Genomic DNA, 23,562 nt, shown 5'->3' with positions numbered 1-23,562 from the left:
CATAGGTTTGCCCCAGGAAGGTTGGACGGAGGGTTCCAGAGCTGGCACCGGGCAGGAATTAGGAGAGTGGGAGACTTATTTATAGATGGGAGGTTTGCGAGCTTGGGGGCGCTAGAGGAAAAGTATGAACTGCCTCCGGGGAATATCTTTAGGTATATGCAGGTGAGGGCGTTCACAAGACAACAGGTGAAGGAATTTCCGCTGCTCCCGACACGGGATCCAGGATAGAGTGCTTTCGGGGGTGTGGGTCGGGGAGGGCAAAGTGTCCGAAATATACCGGGAGATGAGAGAAGAGGGGGAGGAGCTGGTAGAAGAGCTGAAAGGAAAATGGGAAGAAGAGCTCGGGGAGGAGATTGAGGAGCGTTTGTGGGCTGATGCCCTAAGTAGGGTAAATTCCTCTTCCTCGTGTGCCAGGCTTAGCCTGATCCAATTTAAGGTGCTACATAGAGCACACATAATGGGAGCGAGGTTGAGCAGGTTCTTCGGAGTGGAGGACAAGTGTGGGAGGTGCGGGGGAAGCCCGGCGAACCACACACATATGTTTTGGTCGTGTCCAGCACTGGAGTAGTATTGGAGGGGAGTGGCAAGAGTGATCTCGAAGGTGGTGAAGGTCCGGGTCAAGCCAGGCTGGGGGTTAGCTATATTTGGAGTAGCGGATGAGCCGGGAGTGCAGGAGGCGAAAGAGGCCGATGTCGTGGCCTTTGCGTCCCTGGTAGCCCGGCGAAGGATTTTACTCGTGGAAGGAAGCGAAACCCCCCGGCGTGGAGGCCTGGATAAACGATATGGCAGGGTTCATAAAACTGGAACAGATGAAGTTTGCGCTGAGTGTATCGGCTCAGGGGATCTCCAGGCGGAACGTTAGGGGAAAATAGATAGCCAGCACCAACCCAGAAAGAGGGGGGGGGGGGCCGGGGGCAACTTGTTTTTGTTCTAGTTGGGGTGGAGGGGGGGGGGGAGCACCATTTCTTGTTACTTTGTTAGTTCACTACTTTATTTAAACAATGTTATCTATTAGTTATTGTGTTACCGTTTTTGTTCATTTATAAGGGGGAAAAATTGCGTTTGAAAACTTTAATAAAATATATATATTTTTTAAAACATGGACGCGAAGCCGTTAGCGAAGGTGTTGGCTACCAGAATTGAGGACTGTGTCCCGGGGTGATTCACGAGGACCAGACGGGTTTTGTTAAGGGAAGGCAGCTGAATACCAATGTGCGGAGGCTCCTTAACATAATCATGATGCCTACAGTGGAGGGGGAGGCGGAGATAGTGGCGGCGATGGATACGGAGAAGACCTTCGATAGGGTGGAGTGGGGGTACCTCTGGGAAGTGTTGAGGAGATTTGGGTTCGGGGAGGGGTTCATTAGTTGGGTTAGGCTACTTTATGAAACCCCGGTGGCGAGTGTGGCCACGAATTGGAGGAGGTTGGAATACTTTCGACTGTACCGGGGGACGAGGCAGAGGTGCCCCCTATCCCCCTTGCTATTTGCATTGGCAATTGAGCCTTTGGCTATGGCTCTAAGGGAGTCCAGGAACTGGAGGGGGCTGGTCCGGGAGGGGGAGGAATACCGGGTTTCGTTGTATGCTGATGACCTGTTACTGTAGGTGGTGGACCCGGTGGAGGGGATGCTGGAGGTGACTGATCCTTAGGGAGTTTGGGGACTTTTCCGGGTATAAGCTCAACGTGGGCAAGAGTGAGCTCTTCGTGGTACACCCAGGGGACCAGGGAGGGGAATAGACGAGCTTCCACTGAAGAGGGCGGAAAGGAGTTTTCGGTACCTGGGGATCCAGGTGGCCAGGAGCTGGGGGGCCCTACACAAGCTCAACTTGACGAGGCTGGTGGAGCAGATGGAGGAGGAATTTAAAAGGTGGGATATGCTGCCACTCTCCCTGGCGGGTAGGGTACAGTCGGTGAAGATGCCGGTGCTCCCGAGGTTCCTTTTTATATTCCAGTGCCTCGACATCCTGATCCCTAAGGCCTTTTTTAAGCAGGCCAGCAGGAGCATCATGGGAGTTGTGTGGGCGAAAAAGACCCCGAGGGTGAGAAGGGTGTTTCTGGAGTGGAGTAGGGACAGAGGAGGGTTAGCGTTACCTAATCTGTGTAGGTATTACTGGGCTGCCAATGTGGCGATGATACGCAAGTGGGTAATGGAGGGGGAGGGAGTGGCATGGAAGAGGCTGGAGATGGCGTCCTGTGTGGGCACGAGTCTGGGAGTGCTGGTGACAGCACCGCTGCCGCTCCCGCCGACTAGGTACACCACGAGTCCGGTGGTGGCGGCGACTTTGAAAAATATGGGGGCAGTGGCGACACCACAGGGGTGAGGTAGAGACTTTGGTTTGGTCCCCGATCCGGGAGAACCATCGGTTCGTCCCGGGGAGAATGGATGGAGGGTTCCTGAGCTGGCACAGGGCAGGAATTAGAAGGATGGGGGATCTGTTTTTAGATGGGACGTTTGCGAGCCTTGGGGCGCTGAAGGGAAAATTTGGGCTTCCCCCTGGAAATGCCTTCAGGTATATGCAGGTAAGGGCGTTTGTAAGACAACGGGTGAGGGAGCTCCCGCTGCTTCCAGCACTCAGGATCCAGGATAGGGTGCTCTCGGGGATGTGGGTTGGAGAAGGCAGGTCTCGGCGATCTACCAGGAGATGCAGGAGGAGAAGGAGACCTCGGTGGAGGAGCTAAAGGGTAAATGGGAGGAGGAGCTTGGGGAGGAGATAGACGAGGGTACGTGGGCGAACGCCCTGGGTAGGGTTAGTTCTTCCTCCTCTTGCGCCAGGCTTAGCCTGATACAATTTAAAGTTCTTCACAGAGCGCATATGACAGGGGCGAGGCTGAGCAGGTTCTTTGGGGTGGAAGACAGGTGTGGGAGGTGCTCGGGGAGCCCAGCAAATCATACCCACATGGTCTGGGCGTGCCAGGCGCTGGATGGGGGTCTGGAGGGGTATTGCAAGGACGGTGTCTAACGTGAACACCCGGGTTAAGCTGAGCTGGGGGTTAGCACTATTTGGGGTATCGAACGAGCCGGGAGTGCAGGATGCGACAGAGGCCGGTATTCTGGCCTTTGCGTCCCTGGTAGCTTGGCGGAGGATTCTGCTGCAGTGGAAGAATGCGAGGCCCCCGAGCGTGGAAGCCTGGATCAGCGACATGGCAGGGTTCATTAAATTGGAGAGGGTAAAATTTGCCTTGAGAGGGTCTGTGCAAGGTTTCTTCAGGCGGTGGCAACCGTTCCTAGACTTTCTAGCGGGGCGTTAGGAGGTGGTCAGCAGCAGCAGCAACCCTGGGGGAGGGGGGTGTGCACTTTGTGTTTTCTACTGTGTTTATTATTGCTTAATGGGAGGTTTGTATATTGGGGGAATTCGAGATGTAGTTGTAAGATGTTTATTTATGTGTTCTTTGTTTTTCTTTTTTCTGTAAGGGGAGGGTTTGTTGAAAATATGTAAAAAATTGAATAAAAATATTTCTTTAAAAAAAATAATCCTCCAATCATAAATCACCTCAGGTTCTTGAGACTTAACCATGTGGCAAGAATGAACATTTTAAATGTGAATTCAGAACGTTTATTCACTACTAAAAATGTAACCCATCAGTCAAAGATAAAAAGCAATGTGTCAATTAACAGCAATTAGCAGTAATTAACGGTAAGAGGAGAACGCGGAACTTTTAACAATTGAATAGATTTCTCACCACCCTTCTCAGACCGTCATGAAGTGACAACTCCAAAAAACATCCGTCTCTCCCCATGCCACCCACATCTTTATCTCAACATCTTTCTCTGCATCTCTTTTACATCTTTCTCTGCCCTCCTTTCTCTCCCTGCCTCTCCCCAAAATGGCTTCTTGAGACCCTTTTTCACACCGTACAAATTGAAAGCCAGTTGTTGGAAAATAGCTAATTGGTCGATAACTTGTCAATAATGAAATAAAAATTCGCCCATTGGTTTTTAGCTAATTATGTAAATTGTCTCGGCTTTTAAGACAATTTGTTCTCTCAAACTATATCTCTTACCTCAAGGTTGAGTGTCGACCAGTAATTGGTTAACATAGCTGTCTGTCATTTTAAGTTGAGACATATTCCAAATGTTATGGGCCAGGGTTTAGAAAACTCCCAAGTATATCATGGAGTTCACCTGACCCACGACTTTTAATAGAATTTGGTTATGGGGAGCACAAGGGTCCACTCTCCAGGTGTTATGCAACAGAGTCCTTAAGTATTTTTAAAACAAAATAATGTTTATTCTATGTACCCTGTTAACATTATTTAAACACAGTAAACATCTTATTAACTACCCACCCACGTAACCCCACAGACACAATGCTCCATAGGTAACCCTTAATACCTTTCCGAGCAACATCCATAAGTTAAACCCTTTTTACAAAGACAGCAGGTTTAAATTCTCTACAGAAGCAGGTATTACTTTGAAATCATCAAGTGATCTGGAGACATTCTTTAGAGATAAGACCCCAATGTAACAGGCAATTTAGGGGTTAAATAGACTGAGGGGGGGACGGAGCCTGCTAGCACAGTCAGAAGGATACACTCACACCTGGCGAGTTACATTCTCCCAGTCAGATTTAAACACATTAATGGGAATACACAGGGTGCCTCAGATCCATTGTTCTTAGGGACACTCCTGTCTCACCAGCTATTAGCCCATTACAGAATCTGATGGCCTCTTGAACAGCTGTATAAATACTGTGACTAACAGCAGCTCAAATGCTGGAACATTTCAGAGATAGTAATCATTGTATTATAAGTATAGGATTTCTTTTTTTTTTAATGTGTTTATTCAAATTTTCCAACAAAATTTTTAACCAAACCCCCCCCCCCCCATAACAAAAAGAAAGAAACGCAAACACAACAGTCAAAAATGATACAAAACGTTTACATTGGGTTTCCCCGTATACAGTAACCCCCCCCATATGACATTCAAAGATACCCGTAGAGAAGCCCCCCCCCCCCCCACCCACCCGAACTCCCCCACCCCCACCCCCACCCTTGGGTTGCTGCTGACCACCTCCTAACGCCCCGCTAGAAAGTCTAGGAACGGTTGCCACCGCCTGAAGAACCCCTGCACAGACCCTCGTAAGGCAAACTTTATCCTCTCCAGCTTAATGAACCCTGCCATGTCATTTATCCAGGCTTCCACACTAGGGGGCTTCGCATCCTTCCATAATAGCAAGATCCTCCGCCGGGCTACCAGGGACGCAAAGGCCAGGATACCGGCCTCTTTCGCCTCCTGCCCTCCCAGCTCGTCCGTTACCCCAAATAGTGCCAACCCCCAACTCGGCTTGACCTGGACTTTCACCACCTTGGACAAAGTCCTCGCGAAACCCCTCCAAAACTCATCCAATGCCGGGCACGACCAGAACATGTGGACGTGATTCGCCGGGCTTCCCGAGCACCTCCCACATCTATCCTCCACCCCAAGAACCTACTCAACCTCGCCCCTGCCATATGCGCTCTGTGAATAACCTTGAATTGTATTAGGCTGAGCCTGGCGCAAGAGGAGGAAGAATTAACCCTACTCGGGGCATCAACCCACAGACCCTCATCTATCTCCACCCCAAGCTCCTCCTCTCACTTGCCCTTTAATTCCTCTACCGAGGCCTCCTCCTTTTCTTTCAGCTCCTGGTAGATCGCCAAAACCCTGCCTTCTCCAACCCATACACCCGAAATCACCCTGTCCTGAGTCCCCTGTGCCGGGAGCAGTGGGAATTCCCTCACCTGCCCCCTCACAAACGCCCTCACTTGCGTATACCTGAAAGCATTTCCCGGGGGTAACCCAAACTTCTCCCCCAGCGCCCCCAGGCTCGCAAACGATCCATCTATAAACAGGTCCCCCATTCTTCTAATCCCTGCCCGATGCCAGCTCCGAAATTCCCCATCCATCCTTCCCGGGACAAACCGATGGTTCTCCCGAATCGGGGACCAAACCGAGGCTCCCACTTCACCCTTGTGTCGTCTCCACTGCCCCCAGATCTTCAACGTCGCCGCCATCACCGGACTCGTGGTGTACCTTGTCGCCGATAGCGGCAGCGGTGCCGTCGCCAGTGCCCTCAGGCTCGTGCCCACACAGGACGCCATCTCTAACCTCTTCCACGCCGCCTCCTCTCCCTCCATTACCCACTTACGGATCATTGCCACATTGGCTGCCCAATAATAGTCGCAAAATTCGGCAGAACCAGCCCTCCCTGTCCCTGCTACGCTCCAGAAACACCCTCTTTACCCTCGGGTCTTATTTGCCCACACGAAACCCATGATACTCCTACCTACCCGTTTAAAAAAGGCCTTGGGAATCATAATGGGAAGGCACTGGAACACAAAGAGAAACCGCGGGAGGACCATCATTTTAACTGACTGCACCCTGCCCGCTAGCGAGAGTGGCAGCACATCCCATCTTTTGAAATCCTCCTCCATCTGCTCCACCAACCGCGTTAAATTGAGCTTGTGCAGGGCCCCCCAATTCCCAGCCACCTGGATCCCCAAGTACCGAAAGCTCCTTTCCGCCCTCTTCAACGGCAGGTCGTCTATCCCCCTTCCCTGGTCCCCTGGATGCACCACAAAGAGCTCACATTTCCCTACATTAAGCTTATACCCCGCGAATTCCCCAAACTCCCTTGAGATCCGCATGACCTCCGCCACCCCTCCACTGGATCTGCCACATACAACAACAGGTCGTCCGCATACAGTGACACCCAGTGTTCCTCTCCCCCTCGGACCAGTCCCCTCCATTTCCTGGACTCCCTTAGTGCCATGGCCAGAGGCTCAATTGGCAATGCAAACAGCAAGGGGGACAGGGGGCACCCCTGCCTTGTCCCTCGGTACAGCCGAAAGTACTCCGACCTCCGCCGATTCATAGCCACACTCGCCACCGGGGCTCTATATAGCAATCTGACCCAGCCGATGAACCCCTCCCCAAACCCAAACCTCCGCAACACTTCCCAAAGATACTCCCACTCCACCCGGTCGAAGGCCTTCTCCGCTTCCATAGTTGTCACTACCTCCGCTTCTCCCTCCACCGAGGGCATCATAATCACATTGAGGAGCCTCCGCACATTAGTGTTTAGCTGCCTGCCCCTTACAAATCCCGTCTGGTCCTCATGAATCACCCCCGGGACACAGTCCTCAATTCTCGTAGCCAGCACTTTTGCCAGCAACTTAGCATCCACATTGAGGAGCGAGATCGGTCTATACAACCCACACTGCAGTGGGTCCTTGTCCCGCTTCAGGATCAGAGAGATCAGCGCCTCGGACATTGTCGGGGGCAAGGTCCCCCCCCATCCCTTGCCTTATTGAAAGTCCTCACTAGCAACGGGCCTAGCAGGTCCACGTATTTCCTGTAAAGCTCGACCGGGAACCCATCTGGCCTCGGGGCCTTCCCCGCCTGTATGCTCCCCAATCCTTTAACCAGCTACTCCAGCCCAATTGGCGCCCCTAAACCAGCCACCTCCTGCTCCTCCACCCTCGGAAACCTCTGCTGATCCAAAAATCGTCGCATCCCCTCTTCCCCCGCTGGGGGCTCAGATCTGTACAGATCCCCATAGAAGTCCCTAAATACCTCATTTATTCTCACCGCACTCCGCACCGAATCCCCCCCGCTATCCTTAACTCCACCTATCTCCCTCACTGCCTCCCTCTTACGCAGCTGGTGTGCCAGCATCCAACTCGCCTTCTCCCCGAACTCCTTCTGGAGGTTCCGCCGCTCCCTGAGTAGTCCCTCCTCGGGGGCCTCTGCATATCTCCTGTCCACCCTGAAGATCTCCCCCACCAACCTCTCCCTCTCCCTGCTCTCTCTCTTCTCCCTGTGAGCCCTGATGGAGATTAACTCTCCCCTGACCACCGCCTCCCAGACTATCCCCACCTGCATCTCCCCGTTGTCATTGGCCTCCAAATATCTTTCAATGCACCCGCGCACCCGCCCGCACACCACCTCATTTGCCAATAATCCCACATCTAGACGCCACAGCGGGCGCTGGTCCCTCTCCTCTCCTAACTCCAGCTCCACCCAGTGCGGGGCGTAGTCTGAGATGGTTATGGCCGAATACTCCGTTCCCTCCACTTTCGGGATTAGCGCCCTATTCAAAATAAATAAATCTATCCGGGAATAGGCTCTGTGGACGTGGGAAAAGAATGAGAATTCCCTGGCCTGGGGCCTGACAAACCTCCATAGATCCACTCCCCCCATCTAGTCCATAAACCCCCTAAGCACATTGGCCGCAGCCGGCCTCTTACCCGTCCTGGACCTAGAGCGATCCAGTGCTGGGTCCAGCACCGTGTCGAAATCCCCCCCCCCCCCCCCCCATTATCAAGCTTCCTACCTCCAGGTCCGGAATCCGACCCAGCATGCGTTTCATAAATCCGGCGTCATCCCAGTTCGGGGAATATACGTTTACCAGTACCACCCGCACCCCCTGCAACCTACCGCTCACCATCACATATCGACCTCCATTAACTACTACAATATTCATTGCCTCAAACGACACCCGCTTCCCCACCAGTATTGCAACCCCTCTGTTCTTCGCATCCAACCCTGAATAGAATACCTGTCCTACCCATCCCTTTCTCAGCCTAACCTGATCTGCCACCTTCAAATGTGTCTCCTGGAGCATAACCACATCTGCCTTCAGTCCCTTTAAGTGCACGAACACCCGGGCCCTCTTGACCGGCCCGTTCAGGCCCCTCACATTCCAAGTTATCAGCCGGATTGGGGGGCTGCTCACCCCCCCCCCCCCCCCTCACCCCCGCCGACTATCCATCTCCTTCTAGGCCAGCCATGTGCCCGCACCCCCCAGACGGCGGACCCCTGCCCCGACCACCTCTCCTACTTCCAGCTCCCCTTTGGCCAATGCAGCAGCAACCCTATACCCCCCTCTTCCCCCCCCCCCCTCCCCCCGCTAGATCCACATCTAGCCCTTTTGCTCCCCCATAACACTCCCGTACGTCAGCTGACTCCTGCTGACCCCGGCCTCTCCCGCCATTCCATCGACTCCCTCCAATGTGAGAATCCCCCCTCACTGGCAGTCAGTGTACGCTCCTCTCCAGCACTGCCGATCCTGGAACATGACCCACAATTGCGCTGGCTGCAGCATACCGAACTTCACTCCCTTTCGATGGAGCACCGCCTTAGCCTGATTAAAACCCGCTCTCTTCGTAGCCACCTCTGCACTCCAGTCCTGATAGATTTGGATCTCCGTGTTCTCCTGCCTGCTGCTCCGCTCTTTCTTGACCCATCTCAGGACACACTGTCTGTCCATAAAGTGGTGAAACCTCACCACTACAGCCCTTGGCGGCTCGTTGGCCTTGGGTCTCCTTCCCAGGACCCGGCGCGCCCCATCTAGCTCCAGTGGCGTCGGGGAGGCTCCCGCGCCCATCAGCGAATTGAGCTTCGTGCTCACATATGCCCCAGCATCGGGCCCCTCCACTCCTTCGGGACGAGCCAGAATCCAAAGATTCTTCCTCCTCGACCTATTCTCCAGATCCTCAAATCTTTCCGCCCACCTCTTGTGCAGCGCCTCGTGTGCCTCCACCTTCACCGCCAGACCCAAGATCTCGTCCTCGTTCTCCGAGGCTTTTTGCCGCACCTCCCGGATCGCCGCCCCTTGGGCCTTCTGGGTCTCCACTAGCTTCTCAAGCTAGAGGCTTCACCGCTCCACTCCTGGTCCAATCCATATAATGTCGGGGGGACCTTTCTGTCACCTTCCCACACTGGAAGCCGTCGAACAATTGCCGTTGGGGCCCCTCTAGAGAGCCCAAAAGTCCGTTCCCGGCGGGAGCTTCCGAACGTGCGACCTACCTAGGCATAGCCGCAACCGGAAGTCATTATAAGTATAGGATGACGGTAGAAAAGGACAATAGGCAATCCAGAATAAAAATAATTAACTGAGGGAGAGCAGCCTTCGATGGGACAAGAACAGAGCTAGGCCACATAGACTAGAACCAAAGGTGTGTGGGAAAAACTAGCTGAACAATGGGCTACCTTTAAAAATGAACGGGTTCGGGCAAAGTCAAGGTATGTTCCTTAAAAAGGGAAAGGTAGGGCAAACAAGTACAGAGGTCACTGGAAGAAATGGAGGTAGGAGTTTAAGATACAGAAGAAAAAAATGTGGGTACGACAGGTGTCAGGTAGAAAATACAATTGAGAATCAGGCTTTACACAGAAGGTTCAGAAAAGAGATGAAAAAGCAAATAAGTGGAAAGGAATTAAAATAAAAGACTGGCAGCCAATATAAAAGAAAATTCCATAGTCTTCTGTAGGCACACAAATAGTAAAAAGGTGGTAAAGGAGAAGTAGGCCCCAAAAGGAACCTAAAAGGGGATTTACGCATTGAGGCAGGGGCATAGCTGAAGTGTTAAAAGAATACTTTGCATTTGTCTTTACCAAAGAAGCGTTTCCTACGCCCCCCCCCCCCCCCCCCCCCCCCCCCTCCCTCCCACTGGTATCAGGATCGCGGGAGGTAGCAAAAGGGCCATAAACACCCATTTGCATTCTTTTACCGGGCTGGGCACCATATTCTCCAGGCCTCATGATTCTCTGGGCTGGGAATCACGTGGGTGAGGATTGGTGCTGGTCCTGACAAGTGTGTATCTGGCGCAGTGGATTACACGGTGGACCAAGGGGGTAACCCTTTAAGGGAGTTACCCCCAAAGTCCATTTGGGGGGCCACCCTCCCCACCACCGCAATGCACGACCTGCCCACCCCACCCCTACCAGACCCCCCCCCACCCCACCAAAGACCTCCTAAATGAAGAGATCCGCCCAGTGATCCCCGAAACAAAGAGACCCCTCCACATAAAAATAAATAAATACAATATGTTATAAACTCAATGCAGGAATTCATAACAAAGAGAAGTTTGACAAAAAAAATGTGGCACAAATATAACAATAGGACGTCAAGTGGCACAAACTGAAAGTATATGCAATGTTAAGATTTTTATTGGGCCGGAATTTCTGTTACTACCGAATGAACAGTGTCTACCATTCGTTAGATTTGTCATTGCCTGTTTCATTTCCATGATCTTTTGCATGACAAATTGCTGTTAGAAGTTCTAAATGACCAGGTCTGCTCTATGGAGCATCTTGTGTGAATAGAGCAAGCAACTGTGTTGCCTGGGTACAATTGCTTCCCATTCCTTTTTTTTTTTAAATTATTTTATTGAAAATTTTTGGTCAACCATCACAGTACATTGTGTATCCTTTACACAATAATATAACAGTATAAATAACAATGACCTGTTTTATAAACAAAGAATAAATAATATATAACAAAAACTAAAACTAAATGGCAACTGCCTTGTCTCAGATAAACACTCTCCAAAAATATGATTTAACAGTCCAATATACAATTATTTATAGCAACGACCTATACATATTATACATATATAGTAACAACCCTGAGAGTCCTTCTGGTTCCTCCCCCCCCCCCCCCCCCCCCCCCCCCCCCCGGGCTGCTGCTGCTGCCTTCTTCTTTTCCATTCCCTCTATCTTTCTGTGAGGTATTCGACGAACGGTTGCCACCGCCTGGTGAACCCTTGAGCCGATCCCCTTAGGACGAACTTAATCCGTTCCAGCTTTATAAACCCTGCCATGTCATTTATCCAGGTCTCCACCCCCGGGGGCTTGGCTTCCTTCCACATCAACAGTATCCTGCGCCGGGCTACTAGGGACGCAAAGGCCAAAACATCGGCCTCTCTCGCCTCCTGCACTCCCGGCTCTTGTGCAACCCCAAATAAAGCCAACCCCCAGCTTGGTTCGACCTGGACCCCCACTACTTTCGAAAGCACCTTTGTCACCCCCACCCAGAACCCCTGTAGTGCCGGACATGACCAGAACATGTGGGTGTGATTCGCTGGGCTTCTCGAGCATCTCGCACACCTATCCTCTACCCCAAAAAATTTACTGAGCCGTGCGCCAGTCATATGCGCCCTGTGTAACACCTTAAATTGAATCAGGCTTAGCCTGGCACATTAGGACGATGAGTTTACCCTACTTAGGGCATCCGCCCACAGCCCCTCCTCAATCTCCTCCCCCAGCTCTTCCCATTTCCTTTTCAGCTCATCTACCATAATCTCCCCCTCGTCCCTCATTTCCCTATATATATCTGACACCTTACCGTCCCCCACCCATGTCTTTGAGATCACTCTGTCCTGCACCTCATGCATCGGGAGCTGCGGGAATTCCCTCACCTGTTGCCTCGCAAAAGCCCTCAGTTGCATATACCGGAATGCATTCCCTTGGGGCAACCCATATTTCTCGGTCAGCGCTCCCAGACTTGCGAACTTCCCATCCACAAACAGATCTTTCAGTTGCGTTACTCCTGCTCTTTGCCATATTCCAAATCCCCCATCCATTCTCCCCGGGGCAAACCTATGGTTATTTCTTGTCGGGGACCCCACCAAGGCTCCCGTCTTTCCCCTATGCCGTCTCCACTGTCCCCAAATTTTCAAAGTCGCCACCACCACCGGGCTTGTGGTGTATTTCTTCGGTGAGAACGGCAATGGGGCCGTCACCATAGCTTGTAGGCTAGTCCCCCTACAGGACGCCCTCTCCAATCTCTTCCACGCCGCTCCCTCCTCTTCTCCCATCCACTTACTCACCATTGAGATATTGGCGGCCCAGTAGTACTCACTTAGGCTCGGTAGTGCCAGCCCCCCGCTATCCCTACTACGCTGTAAGAATCCCTTCCTCACTCTCGGGGTCTTCCCGGCCCACACAAAACTCATGATAGTCTTTTCGATCCTTTTGAAAAAAGCCTTCGTGATCACCACCGGGAGGCACTGAAACACAAAGAGGAATCTCGGGAGGACTACCATTTTAACTGCCTGCACCCTCCCTGCCAGTGACAGGGATACCATGTCCCATCTCTTGAAGTCCTCCTCCATTTGTTCCACCAATCGCGTTAAATTTAACCTATGCAATGTACCCCAATTCTTGGCTATCTGGATCCCCAAGTAACGAAAGTCCCTTGTTACCTTCCTCAGCGGAAAGTCCTCTATTTCTCTGCTCTGCTCCCCTGGATGCACCACAAACAACTCACTTTTCCCCATGTTCAGTTTATAGCCTGAGAATTCTCCAAACTCCAGAAATGTCCGCATTATCTCTGGCATCCCCTCCGCCGGGTCCGCTACATATAACAACAAATCATCCGCATACAGAGATACCCGGTGTTCTTCTCCTCCTCTAAGTACTCCCCTCCACTTCTTGGAACCCCTCAATGCTATTGCCAGGGGCTCAATCGCCAGTGCAAACAATAATGGGGACAGAGGGCATCCCTGCCTTGTCCCTCTATGGAGCCGAAAGTATGCAGATCCCCGTCCATTCGTGACCACACTCGCCACTGGGGCCCTATACAACAGCTGCACCCATCCAACATACTCATCTCCAAAACCAAATCTCCTCAGCACCTCCCACAGATAATCCCACTCCACTCTATCAAATGCTTTCTCGGCATCCATCGCCACCACTATCTCCGCTTCCCCCTCTGGTGGGGGAATCATCATTACCCCTAGCAGCCTCCGTATATTCGTATTCAGCTGTCTCCCCTTCACAAACCCAGTTTGGTCCTCATGGACCACCCTCGGGACACAATCCTCTATCCTCATTACCATTGCCTTGGCCAGAATCTTAGCGTCTACATTTAGGAGGGAAATAGGTCTATAGGACCCGCATTGCAGCGGGTCCTTTTCCTTCTTTAGGAGAAGCGATATCGTTGCCTCAGACAGAGTCGGGGAGAGCTGTCCCCTTTCCTTTGCCTCATTAAAGGTCCTCATCAGTAGCGGGGCGAGCAAGTCCACATATTTCCTGTAAAATTCAACTGGGAATCCATCCGGTCCCGGAGCCTTCCCCGCCTGCATGCTCCTAATTCCTTTCACTACTTCCTCTATTTCAATCTGTGCTCCCAGTCCCACCCTTTCCTGCTCCTCCACCTTGGGAAATTCCAGCCGGTCCAGAAAGCCCATCATTCTCTCCCTCCCATCCGGGGGTTGAGCTTCGTATAATTTTTAATAAAATGCCTTGAACACTCCATTCACTCTCTCCGCTCCCCGCTCCATCTCTCCTTCCTCATCCCTCACTCCCCCTATTTCCCTCGCTGCTCCCCTGTTCCTCAATTGGTGGGCCAGCAACCTGCTCGCCTTCTCCCCATATTCGTACTGTACACCCTGTGCCTTCCTCCACTGTGCCTCTGCAGTACCCGTTGTCAGCAAGTCAAATTCTACGTGTAGCCTTTGCCTTTCCCTGTACAGTCCCTCCTCCGGTGCCTCCGCATATTGCCTGTCCACCCTTAGAAGTTCTTGCAGCAACCGCTCCCGTTCCCTACTCTCCTGCTTTCCTTTATGTGCCCTTATTGATATCAGCTCCCCTCTAACCACTGCCTTCAGCGCCTCCCAGACCACTCCCACCTGGACCTCCCCATTATCATTGAGTTCCAAGTACTTTTCAATGCACCCCCTCACCCTTAGACACACCCCCTCATCTGCTATTAGTCCCATGTCCATTCTCCAGGGTGGGCGCCCTTCTGTTTCCTCCCCTATCTCCAAGTCCACCCAATGTGGAGCGTGATCCGAAATGGCTATAGCCGTATACTCCGTTCCCCTCACCTTCGGGATCAACGCCCTTCCCAAAACAAAATAGACTTTGTGGACATAGGAGAAAAACGAAAACTCCTTACTCCTAGGCCTGCTAAATCTCCACGGGTCTACTCCTCCCATCTGCTCCATAAAATCTTTAAGCACCTTGGCTGCTGCCGGCCTCCTTCCAGTCCTGGACCTCGACCTGTCCAGCCCTGGTTCCAACACCGTATTGAAATCTCCCCCCATTACCAACTTTCCCACCTCTAGGTCCGGGATGCGTCCTAGCATACGCCTCATAAAATTGGCATCATCCCAGTTCGGGGCATATACGTTTACCAAAACCACCGTCTCCCCCTGTAGTTTGCCACTCACCATCACGTATCTGCCCCCGCTATCCGCCACTATAGTCTTTGCCTCAAACATTACCCGCTTCCCCACTAATATAGCCACCCCCCTGTTTTTCGCATCTAGCCCCGAATGGAACACCTGCCCCACCCAACCTTTGCGTAGTCTCACCTGGTCTATCAGTTTCAAGTGCGTTTCCTGTAACATAACCACGTCTGCCTTAAGTTTCTTAAGGTGTGCGAGTACCCGTGCCCTCTTTATCGGCCCGTTCAGCCCTCTCACGTTCCACGTGATCAGCCGGGTTGGGGGGCTTTTTACCCCGCCCCCCTTGTCGATTAGCCATCTCCTTTTTCCAGCTCCTCACCCGGTTCCCACGCAGCTGTGTCCCCCCCAGGCGGTGCCCCCCCGCCCATCCCACCCCATGCCAGCTCCCCCCTCTCCCCAGCAGCAGCAGCCCAATAATTCCCCCCTCCCACCCCCCCGCTAGATCCCCCACTAGCGTAGTTACACCCCCCATGTTGCTCCCAGAAGTCAGCAAACTCTGGCCGACCTCGGCTTCCCCCCATGACCTCGGCTCGCACCGTGCGACGCCCCCTCCTTCCTGCTTCCCTATTCCCGCCATGATTATCATAGCGCGGGAACCGAGCCCGCGCTTCCCCCTTGGCCCCGCCCCCAATGGCCAACGCCCCATCTCCTCCACCTCCTTTCCTCCCCCCACCACCTCCTGTGGAAGAGAGAAAAGTTACCACATCGCAGGATTAATAACATAAACCTCCTCTTTCCCCCCTTTTTACCCCTCTCTTCGCCCCCCATACTCGCCCCACCACTTTGTTTCAAACGTTCTTTTTTTAAATAACCCGCTCATTCCAATTTTTCTTCCACGATAAAAGTCCACGCCTCATCCGCCGTCTCAAAGTAGTGGTGCCTCCCTTGATATGTGACCCACAGTCTTGCCGGTTGCAGCATTCCGAATTTTATCTTCTTTTTGTGAAGCACCGCCTTGGCCCGATTAAAGCTCGCCCTCCTTCTCGCCACCTCCGCACTCCAGTCTTGGTATACGCGGATCACCGCGTTCTCCCACTTACTGCTCCGAGTTTTCTTTGCCCATCTAAGGACCATCTCTCTATCCTTTAAACGGAGGAATCTCACCACTATGGCTCTAGGAATTTCTCCTGCTCTCGGTCCTCGCGCCATCACTCGGTATGCTCCCTCCACCTCCAGCGGACCTGTCGGGGCCTCCGCTCCCATTAACGAGTGCAGCATCGTGCTCACATATGCCCCGACGTCCGCTCCCTCCGCACCTTCAGGAAGACCAAGAATCCTTAGGTTGTTCCTCCTCGCGTTGTTCTCCAGCGCCTCCAGCCTTTCCACACATCGTTTATGGTGTGCCTCGTGCATCTCCGTCTTCACCACCAGGCCCTGTATGTCGTCCTCATTCTCGGCAGCCTTTGCCTTCACGACCCGAAGCTCCCGCTCCTGGGTCTTTTGCTCCTCCTTTAGCCCTTCGATCGCCTGTAATATCAGGGCCAACAGCTCCTTCTTCATTTCCTTTTTGAGTTCTTCCACTCAGCGTTTCAAAAACTCGTGTTGTTCAGGGCCCCATATTAAACTGCCACCTTCCGACGCCATCTTGGTTTTTGCTTGCCTTCCTTGCCGCTGCTCTAAAGGATCTACCGCAATCCGGCCACCTTCCTCTCCTTTTTTCATCCGTATCCAGGGGGGATTCCCTTCTGGTTCACCGCACAGTACTTTTAGCCATTAAAATTGCTGTTGGGGCTCTTATTCAGAGCCCAAAAGTCCGTTCCACCGGGAGCTGCCGAAACGTGCGACTCAGCTGGTCATCGCCGCACCCGGAAGTCGCTTCCCATTCCTTAATAACCAATCAGATTGAAGAATAGTTTTCTTTTTTGAAAAATATTTTATTGGGGCATTTATATATTTACGCATCAAACACAACAGAAAACAAAACAAGCCAACTGTGCTGCAAATAATCAAACCAACAAGATACCTAACACCCCACCAACCTGCCTTCAACTCCTCTACCTCCTTTTTTTTTTTTTACCCCCCCCCCCCCCCCCCCCCTGCTGACACGATCGAAGAAATGCAAGTTTAGAATAGTGATAAAAGCAAATGACTGCGAATGCTGGAATCTGAAATAAAAAGAGAAAATACTGGACAGTCACAGCAGGTTTGACAGCATCTGTGGAGAGAGAAGTGAGCTAACGTTTCAAGTCTGGGTGACTCTTTCTCAAAGCTAGAGAAAACAGGAAATAGGGTCAGTTTAATACTGTTGATGGGAGTGGAGTGGTGGGGCTGGATAGAGGGTCAGTGATAAGTGGAAATCGACAAAGGTGTTGTGGACAGAAAGACAAAAGGAATGTAAATCGGGGTGATTAAGGCTAGGAAGGGTGCTGATAGAGGCACATAAAAAGATTAGAATGTGTTAATGGCAGAACAAAGGTGAGCAGTGTGTGAAAGGGCAACTAGGAGCAGATGGCCCAAGTGGGGTGGGGGCAGGGGGAACAATGGTGAGGGAAAAACCGATGCAAGAAATGAAAATAAATGGATGGAAATAAAAATGGGGTGAAGGTGGAAGAGAGAGTTCACATTCTGAATTTGTTGAACTCGGTGTTAAGTCCAGAAAGCTGTAACGGGTCTACGGCTGTAAAGTGCCTAATCGGAAGATGAGGTGCTGTTCCTCCAATTTCGTGCTGGGCTTCACTGGAACATTGCAGTAGGCTAAGGATGGATATGTGGATGTAAGAGTAAGGTGGTGAGTTGAAATGGTAAGCGACGGACCGGCGGTGTTCTGCAAAGCGGTCACCCAATCTGCGTTTAGTTTGATGTAGAGTAGACTATATTGGGAGCAGCAAATGCAATAGACCAGATTGAAGGAGGTACAGGTGAAGCACTGCCTCACTTCAAAAGAGTGTTTAGGCCCTTGAAAAGGGAAAAGGTAAAGGGGCAGGTGATACACCACCGGCGATTGTTTGGGAAAGTGCCGTGGGAAGAAGGTGGTGTGTTGGGGGTGATGGAGGAGTGGACCAGGGTATCCCAGAGGGAACGGTCCCTGCAAAATGTCACTGGAGTGAGGGGAAGATGTGTTTGGTGGTGGAATAATGCTGATTGGATTGGATTAGATTGGATTGGATTGGATTTGTTTATTGTCACGTGTACCGAGGTACAGTGGCGTTTTGTTGGTGTTACTAGCGGAGGATGCAGAGGCTGATTGGGTGAAAAGTGAGGACAAGGGGGACTGTATCCTGGTTCTGGGAGAGTGGGGAGGGGGTGAGAGCAGAGGTGCAGGAGATGGCCCTGCCGACCACAGTGGGTGGGAAACCACAATTAAGGAAAAATGAAGACATGTCAGCAACACTGTTTTGGAAAGTGACACCATCAGAACAGATGCAACAGAGGCGAAGGAATTGGGAGAATGGGATGGAGCCCTTACAAGATGCGGGGCATGAAGAGCTGTAGTCTAGGTAGCTGTAGGAGTCAATGAGTTTGAAATGGATATTAGTGGACAGTCTAACCCCAGAAATTGAAATAGAATGGTCAAGGAATGGAAAGGAAGTGTAGAAGATGGACCATGTGACGTTGATAGTGGGGTGGAAGCAAAATTAATAATTTTTCCATGTCTAGACGGGAACATGGAGCGTCACTGAAACAGTCTTTGGATGCACTGATAAAAAGTTGTGGGTGGGGGCTGGATTAGGACTGGAACAATGAATGTTCCACACACCCCATAAAGAGACAGGCAAAACTGAGGCCTATGTGGGTGAATTCACTTGTCAAATCTATGAAAAAAGATTGGATTAAGAATAAAACAAAAAAGACAAGTATTTAAAACAAATATTTAAATGCAATTAAAAACTGAATGAGTAAGACTCAACATGTATAAACGTATATATTTTGTCGCAAAGAGCATGTTTGGCAGTAATCAAAACGTTACATGTTGTTAAGACTTTCCAAGAGCCGGTGCAGACTCGATGGGCCGAATGGCCTCCTGCACTGTAAATTCTATGAAGAAGGGTACTTTGACTAGAAATATGGTGAGCTCACTTTGTATCCCCCATGCAAATACAGGAACCTCGTGTTGCTCAATGAATTTGAATGGCAGTTAAGCAGCAAGATGCCATTTGGAGACTAGGTGAATTCTATTGTACTCTCTGTAATCTTCAACTGGAAACACTTTACCCTCAGGCTGTTCGTCTGCCATGGAACGTATATTGTAAATGTCAAGAGTATTACAATTGTATTGAGGCACCTCAGCGTGGAACATGCTGTTTGGAGACCAATTGAATTTTATTGCACTTTCTGTAATTTTCAAGTCAGTGTTTTGTAATGGACCTTTATAAATTTTATGAATCAAGTGCATTTTTATGGAAAAAATGCCATTTTTAGACAACTGGAGCAATGAACAGTAGATTGGACAACAGCATCTGTATTTTCATGTCTAACGCACGCAACTTCTCTCCTAAAGTTACTGTGTAATTTACACATAAGTAACGGTCAGGACTGTTGATTTTGACAGTGTATTTTGGCCCAATGTAAGATAAATTATAGATTTGTTTCTATATTCTTGCAAAGTGCAGCTTTGTCACTTTGTTTATTTGCTGCGGAGCTGTACTGAGAGAATCACTGAAGAAAATTGACATTTCTGGAGGCTATATAACTTCTGTTTGATTCTAGCTTTTAGAATACGAGCCAAGGTCTGGTGAGCAGGTGCCCTTGCTGTTGAAGATGAAAAGGAGTCAGTTGGCACTACTTAAAGCGATAGAAAGTGGAGACACTGATTTAGGTAACTGAAATATTACAATGAAAGTATAACTTTTAGCTGAAGGCAATGATTATATTGGGTCATTCTTCCACTTGAACTTTTCATTTTTCACCCCTGAGTTAATTCCTAGTAATCTATCTTGAAACTTGCAATGTGTAGAGGTGATTGACTTTTAATCATCCTGGTTAAAAAAAAAAGTGCCATATGAAAAAAATTGGAAGGATAAAATTTATGGACAATGTTATTTTGGGGAGTAGGGGTTCGGAGAAAAGAAAGCAAAGATTTTATTTTGTTTAATCTGGCAAACAGGTTGAGAAGGGGGAGGTGGCCTGGTTGTCGAATCACTTTTATCTGAAATTATAGTACACACTTTTCTGAAATCTTAGTGTACCATGTATATCTCTTAAGGACCATGTGACAAAGTTGGAAGTCAGAATATAATGAACATGTTAAGTACTGTGTTCTAGTGGGTGGGGATGCAGGGGATTAACCATGATTATTAACCAATGGCCAGTGAGGTTTGGCCAGGAAATGGGAAGGACCTTGAAAATATCATGGAGTTGGGATAGTTGCTATGGTGTTAGAATCCCAGTTGATGTTATAACTGGATGGGAAGATCCCAGGATGGAACCCTAGATCAAAAGACTGTAACTTTTACCTTTCTATCAAATGTGGAGGAACAGAGTCAAGGACCACTAATTAGTTTTAACAACAAGAAAGAAAACATTTATTAAACATGAAAAATAGATTATAATACAATATTCCTTTACTGCCCTGTTAAGTTACCAATGAGACACAGGTTTGAAGATTAATATGGACGCCACAGTACATTTGAAGCTACAGTGGTCTCATTAGCACACAAAGTCCCTTTTTTATAAAACACTTTTGCTGTGGTCAAACACGCACTCCACTCTGAATCCAAGTTAGTGTCTGTTGGATTTCTCCTCCAAATCTACCCTGGATGATTGTCATGGAGAGTTTACAAACTTCACTCCCAAAACATGCTTCAAAATCTTCTTGTGTAATTATGCTTTCCATTAACAATTTGCATTCCTTAATTCAAGTCTACATTTTCCAAAGGACTGTTTTTAACAGAGCTTCTGCTCTACTTCTACCAGCGAATCCACTCCAGGATTTACACCATCCCCTTTTAAGATTTATTTGTCTTGAATGCTTTTACGCAAGCAAATTCTGATACCCAATCACCGATTGCTCCACAATTATTTCACATGACGTCTCACAAACTGTAGTAAGATATCACAAATCTTAGAACCAGTTCAGATATCTTTCTGACTTCTCGGTACCCAGCCCCTTTACAGTTCTGTGACTAGAAATGAACAGTACCCTTTTCCATTCCCAGTTCCTCTTTGTTCCTTTGACATCAGGCTCCCTAGAAACTCCCCTTCATTTATCTAGTTTCCTTAAGTAGCTGTCCTTTAGATTTCTGGCACAGGCTTTCTTAACCATTACTCCATTGTATGGCTTTTCTTCTAGCAAAGCTGAGAGAGATGTTCTTTCTCTAGCTGCCTACCATCAACTGCTGTAGCTTCCAACTAAAAATAAAGAACGTTTTTTTTCGAACAAGGGCCTCTAGTTACTAATCAACTATATTTGCTCTTCACGCTATGGCTCTCCCTATCACAGTTGGAACTTAACCAACACCCCCACATATACAAACATCTTTGTCCAACATGAATCTTAACTATAGGTCTCTTCCAGGAACACAAACATTAAATTAAACCCACCTAAATCTATACCTTATTTCAAATGTTTACGAATACAAATATTAATCCCTTCTTTGTTTTCCTAACAATGGGTCCACTTTTACTTTCTTGGTGAGTACTTTGGGTCATTGTTAAGTGGGGGTTACTGGGTTACGGGGATGGGGTAGAGATGTGGGCTTGAGTAGGGTGCTCTTTGTAAGAGCTGGCGCAGACACGATGGGGCGAATGGCCTCCTTCTGCACTGTAAATTCTATGATTGTGCAGGGTCCTGCATTGTGGGTTCCCATCAATGGCTTCCAGTTTGCTTGACTATTTCTGAATTTAATCTGTACATCACCCTTTCTGAATGAGATATATCCATAGATTTTTGAAGCTCCTCTTTCTTGTATGGAGACATTTTCTGCCTCATAGAGCAGGTGCTTTGGCATAGTAATAATAAATGCACTAGTCTGCTTTACAAGGGTGAGAGGGGGAGCTTTCTTACTCGGAAAAATTAATATATATAGGGTTTAATCTGCAAGTCTGTATACTATTTTTGGCTTTGTGGGTAGTTCCCAGAAAGGCTGAACCTATGGACAGATCTAAAACATGTGGAGCAGAGAATCCCTTTTGGTGCAGTCTTTTAGTAGTCATTGCCCAGATGTTTTAGCCAGAGCTGACTCTTTCATATTACATTGGAGGTAGTGTTTGTGAATGTTCACTTCCATATTTTCTTTATTTTCTGCACTAATTACTGGCAAAGTATTGAACATAAATTGTAAGGAGGTTTGAGTTGTCCTTTGATCTGAAAATAAATATGATATGAAAGGAAGATATGTTCGGAAATTTGTTGAGCTACAGTTATGTGAAAATGGTTCCTTTTGGAGTTTAATGTAGACAGTTGGGTCTTGTGGAAAACATTTAGTTTAGTGGTACTTGGATAGCTCCTTTGGGTGATGTGATATTTGTTCTTGGGAAGGTGTACTTTGAGGGAGTGGGGGGAGGATTAGTGTGGTGATTGTCCTTGGTCCCCACTCCAAACTCTGTTTCTTAGCCATTGTTTCTATCCTTGGCAATTGTCTGCAGAGCCAAACTGGTTGAAACCTTGGTGTTCTGTTTGATCCTGACATGAGCTTTCACCCATGTATCCTCTCCATCATTCAGACCGCCCGCTTCCACATCCTTCACATTGGGCGACTTTTCTTTAATAATATTTATTAGTGTCACAAGTAGGCTTACATTAACACTGCAATGAAGTTACTGTGAAAATCCCCCAGTCGCCACACTCCGGCGCCTGTTCAGGTACACAGAGGGAGAATTCAGAATGTCCAATTCACCTAACAAGCATGTCTTTTGGGACTTGTGAGACAGGTCTCTGGCACAGAGTCTGTCCCTGTTGCTCAGAAGGGAAGGGGGGAGAGGAGTAGAGCATTAGTCATTGGAGACTCCATAGTTAGGGGGATAGATAGGAGATTCTGTGGGAACGAGAGAGACTCACAGTTGGTGTGTTGCCTCCCAGGTGCCAGGGTGCGTGATGTCTCGGATCGTGTTTTCGGGATCCTTAAGGGGGAGGGGGAGCAGCCCCAAGTCGTGGTCCACATAGGTACCAACGACATGGGTAGGAAAAGGGATGGGAATGTAAGGCAGGAATTCAGGGAGCTAGGGTGGAAACTTAGATCTAGGACAAACAGAGTTATTATCTCTGAGTTGTTACCCGTGCCACGTGATAGCGAAACGAGGAATAGGGAGAGAGAGGAGTTGAACACGTGGCTACAGGGATGGTGCAGGAGGGAGGGTTTCAGATTTCTGGATAATTGGGGCTCATTCTGGGGTCGGTGGGACCTCTACAAACGGGATGGTCTGCACCTGGACCAGAGGGGTACCAATATTCAGGGGGGGGAAATTTGCTAATGCTCTTCGGGAGGGTTTAAACTAGTTCAGCAGGGGCTTGGGAACCTGAATTGTAGCTCCAGTATACAGGAGGTTGCGAGTAGTGAGGTCATGAGTAGGGTTTCAAAGTTGCAGGAGTGTGCAGGCAGGAAGGTGGTTTAAAGTGTGTCTTCTTCAATGCCAGGAGCATCCGGAATAAGGTGGGTGAACTTGCAGCATGGGTTGGTACCTGGGACTTCGATGTTGTGGTCATTTCGGAGACATGGATAGAGCAGGGA

At 49.5% G+C, this 23,562-nt stretch overlaps 1 protein-coding gene across 1 annotated transcript in view; it reads left to right on the top strand.

Annotated features, from left to right (window-relative positions):
* vps16 (VPS16 core subunit of CORVET and HOPS complexes) overlaps positions 1–23,562 on the top strand; it is a 157,177-nt gene that overhangs the window by 112,225 nt on the left and 21,390 nt on the right. Inside the window, exon 17 of the mRNA XM_072479370.1 lies at positions 19,604–19,712. Within this exon, the coding sequence (XP_072335471.1) occupies positions 19,604–19,712 (109 nt within the window). The remainder of the gene's footprint in view (positions 1–19,603; positions 19,713–23,562) is intronic.

Source organism: Scyliorhinus torazame, chromosome 2, assembly GCF_047496885.1.
Source record: "Scyliorhinus torazame isolate Kashiwa2021f chromosome 2, sScyTor2.1, whole genome shotgun sequence".
Taxonomy (NCBI): Eukaryota; Metazoa; Chordata; class Chondrichthyes; order Carcharhiniformes; family Scyliorhinidae; genus Scyliorhinus; species Scyliorhinus torazame.
Note: the sequence above shows the minus strand (reverse complement) of the source record. Positions and strands in the feature narration are given on the sequence as shown.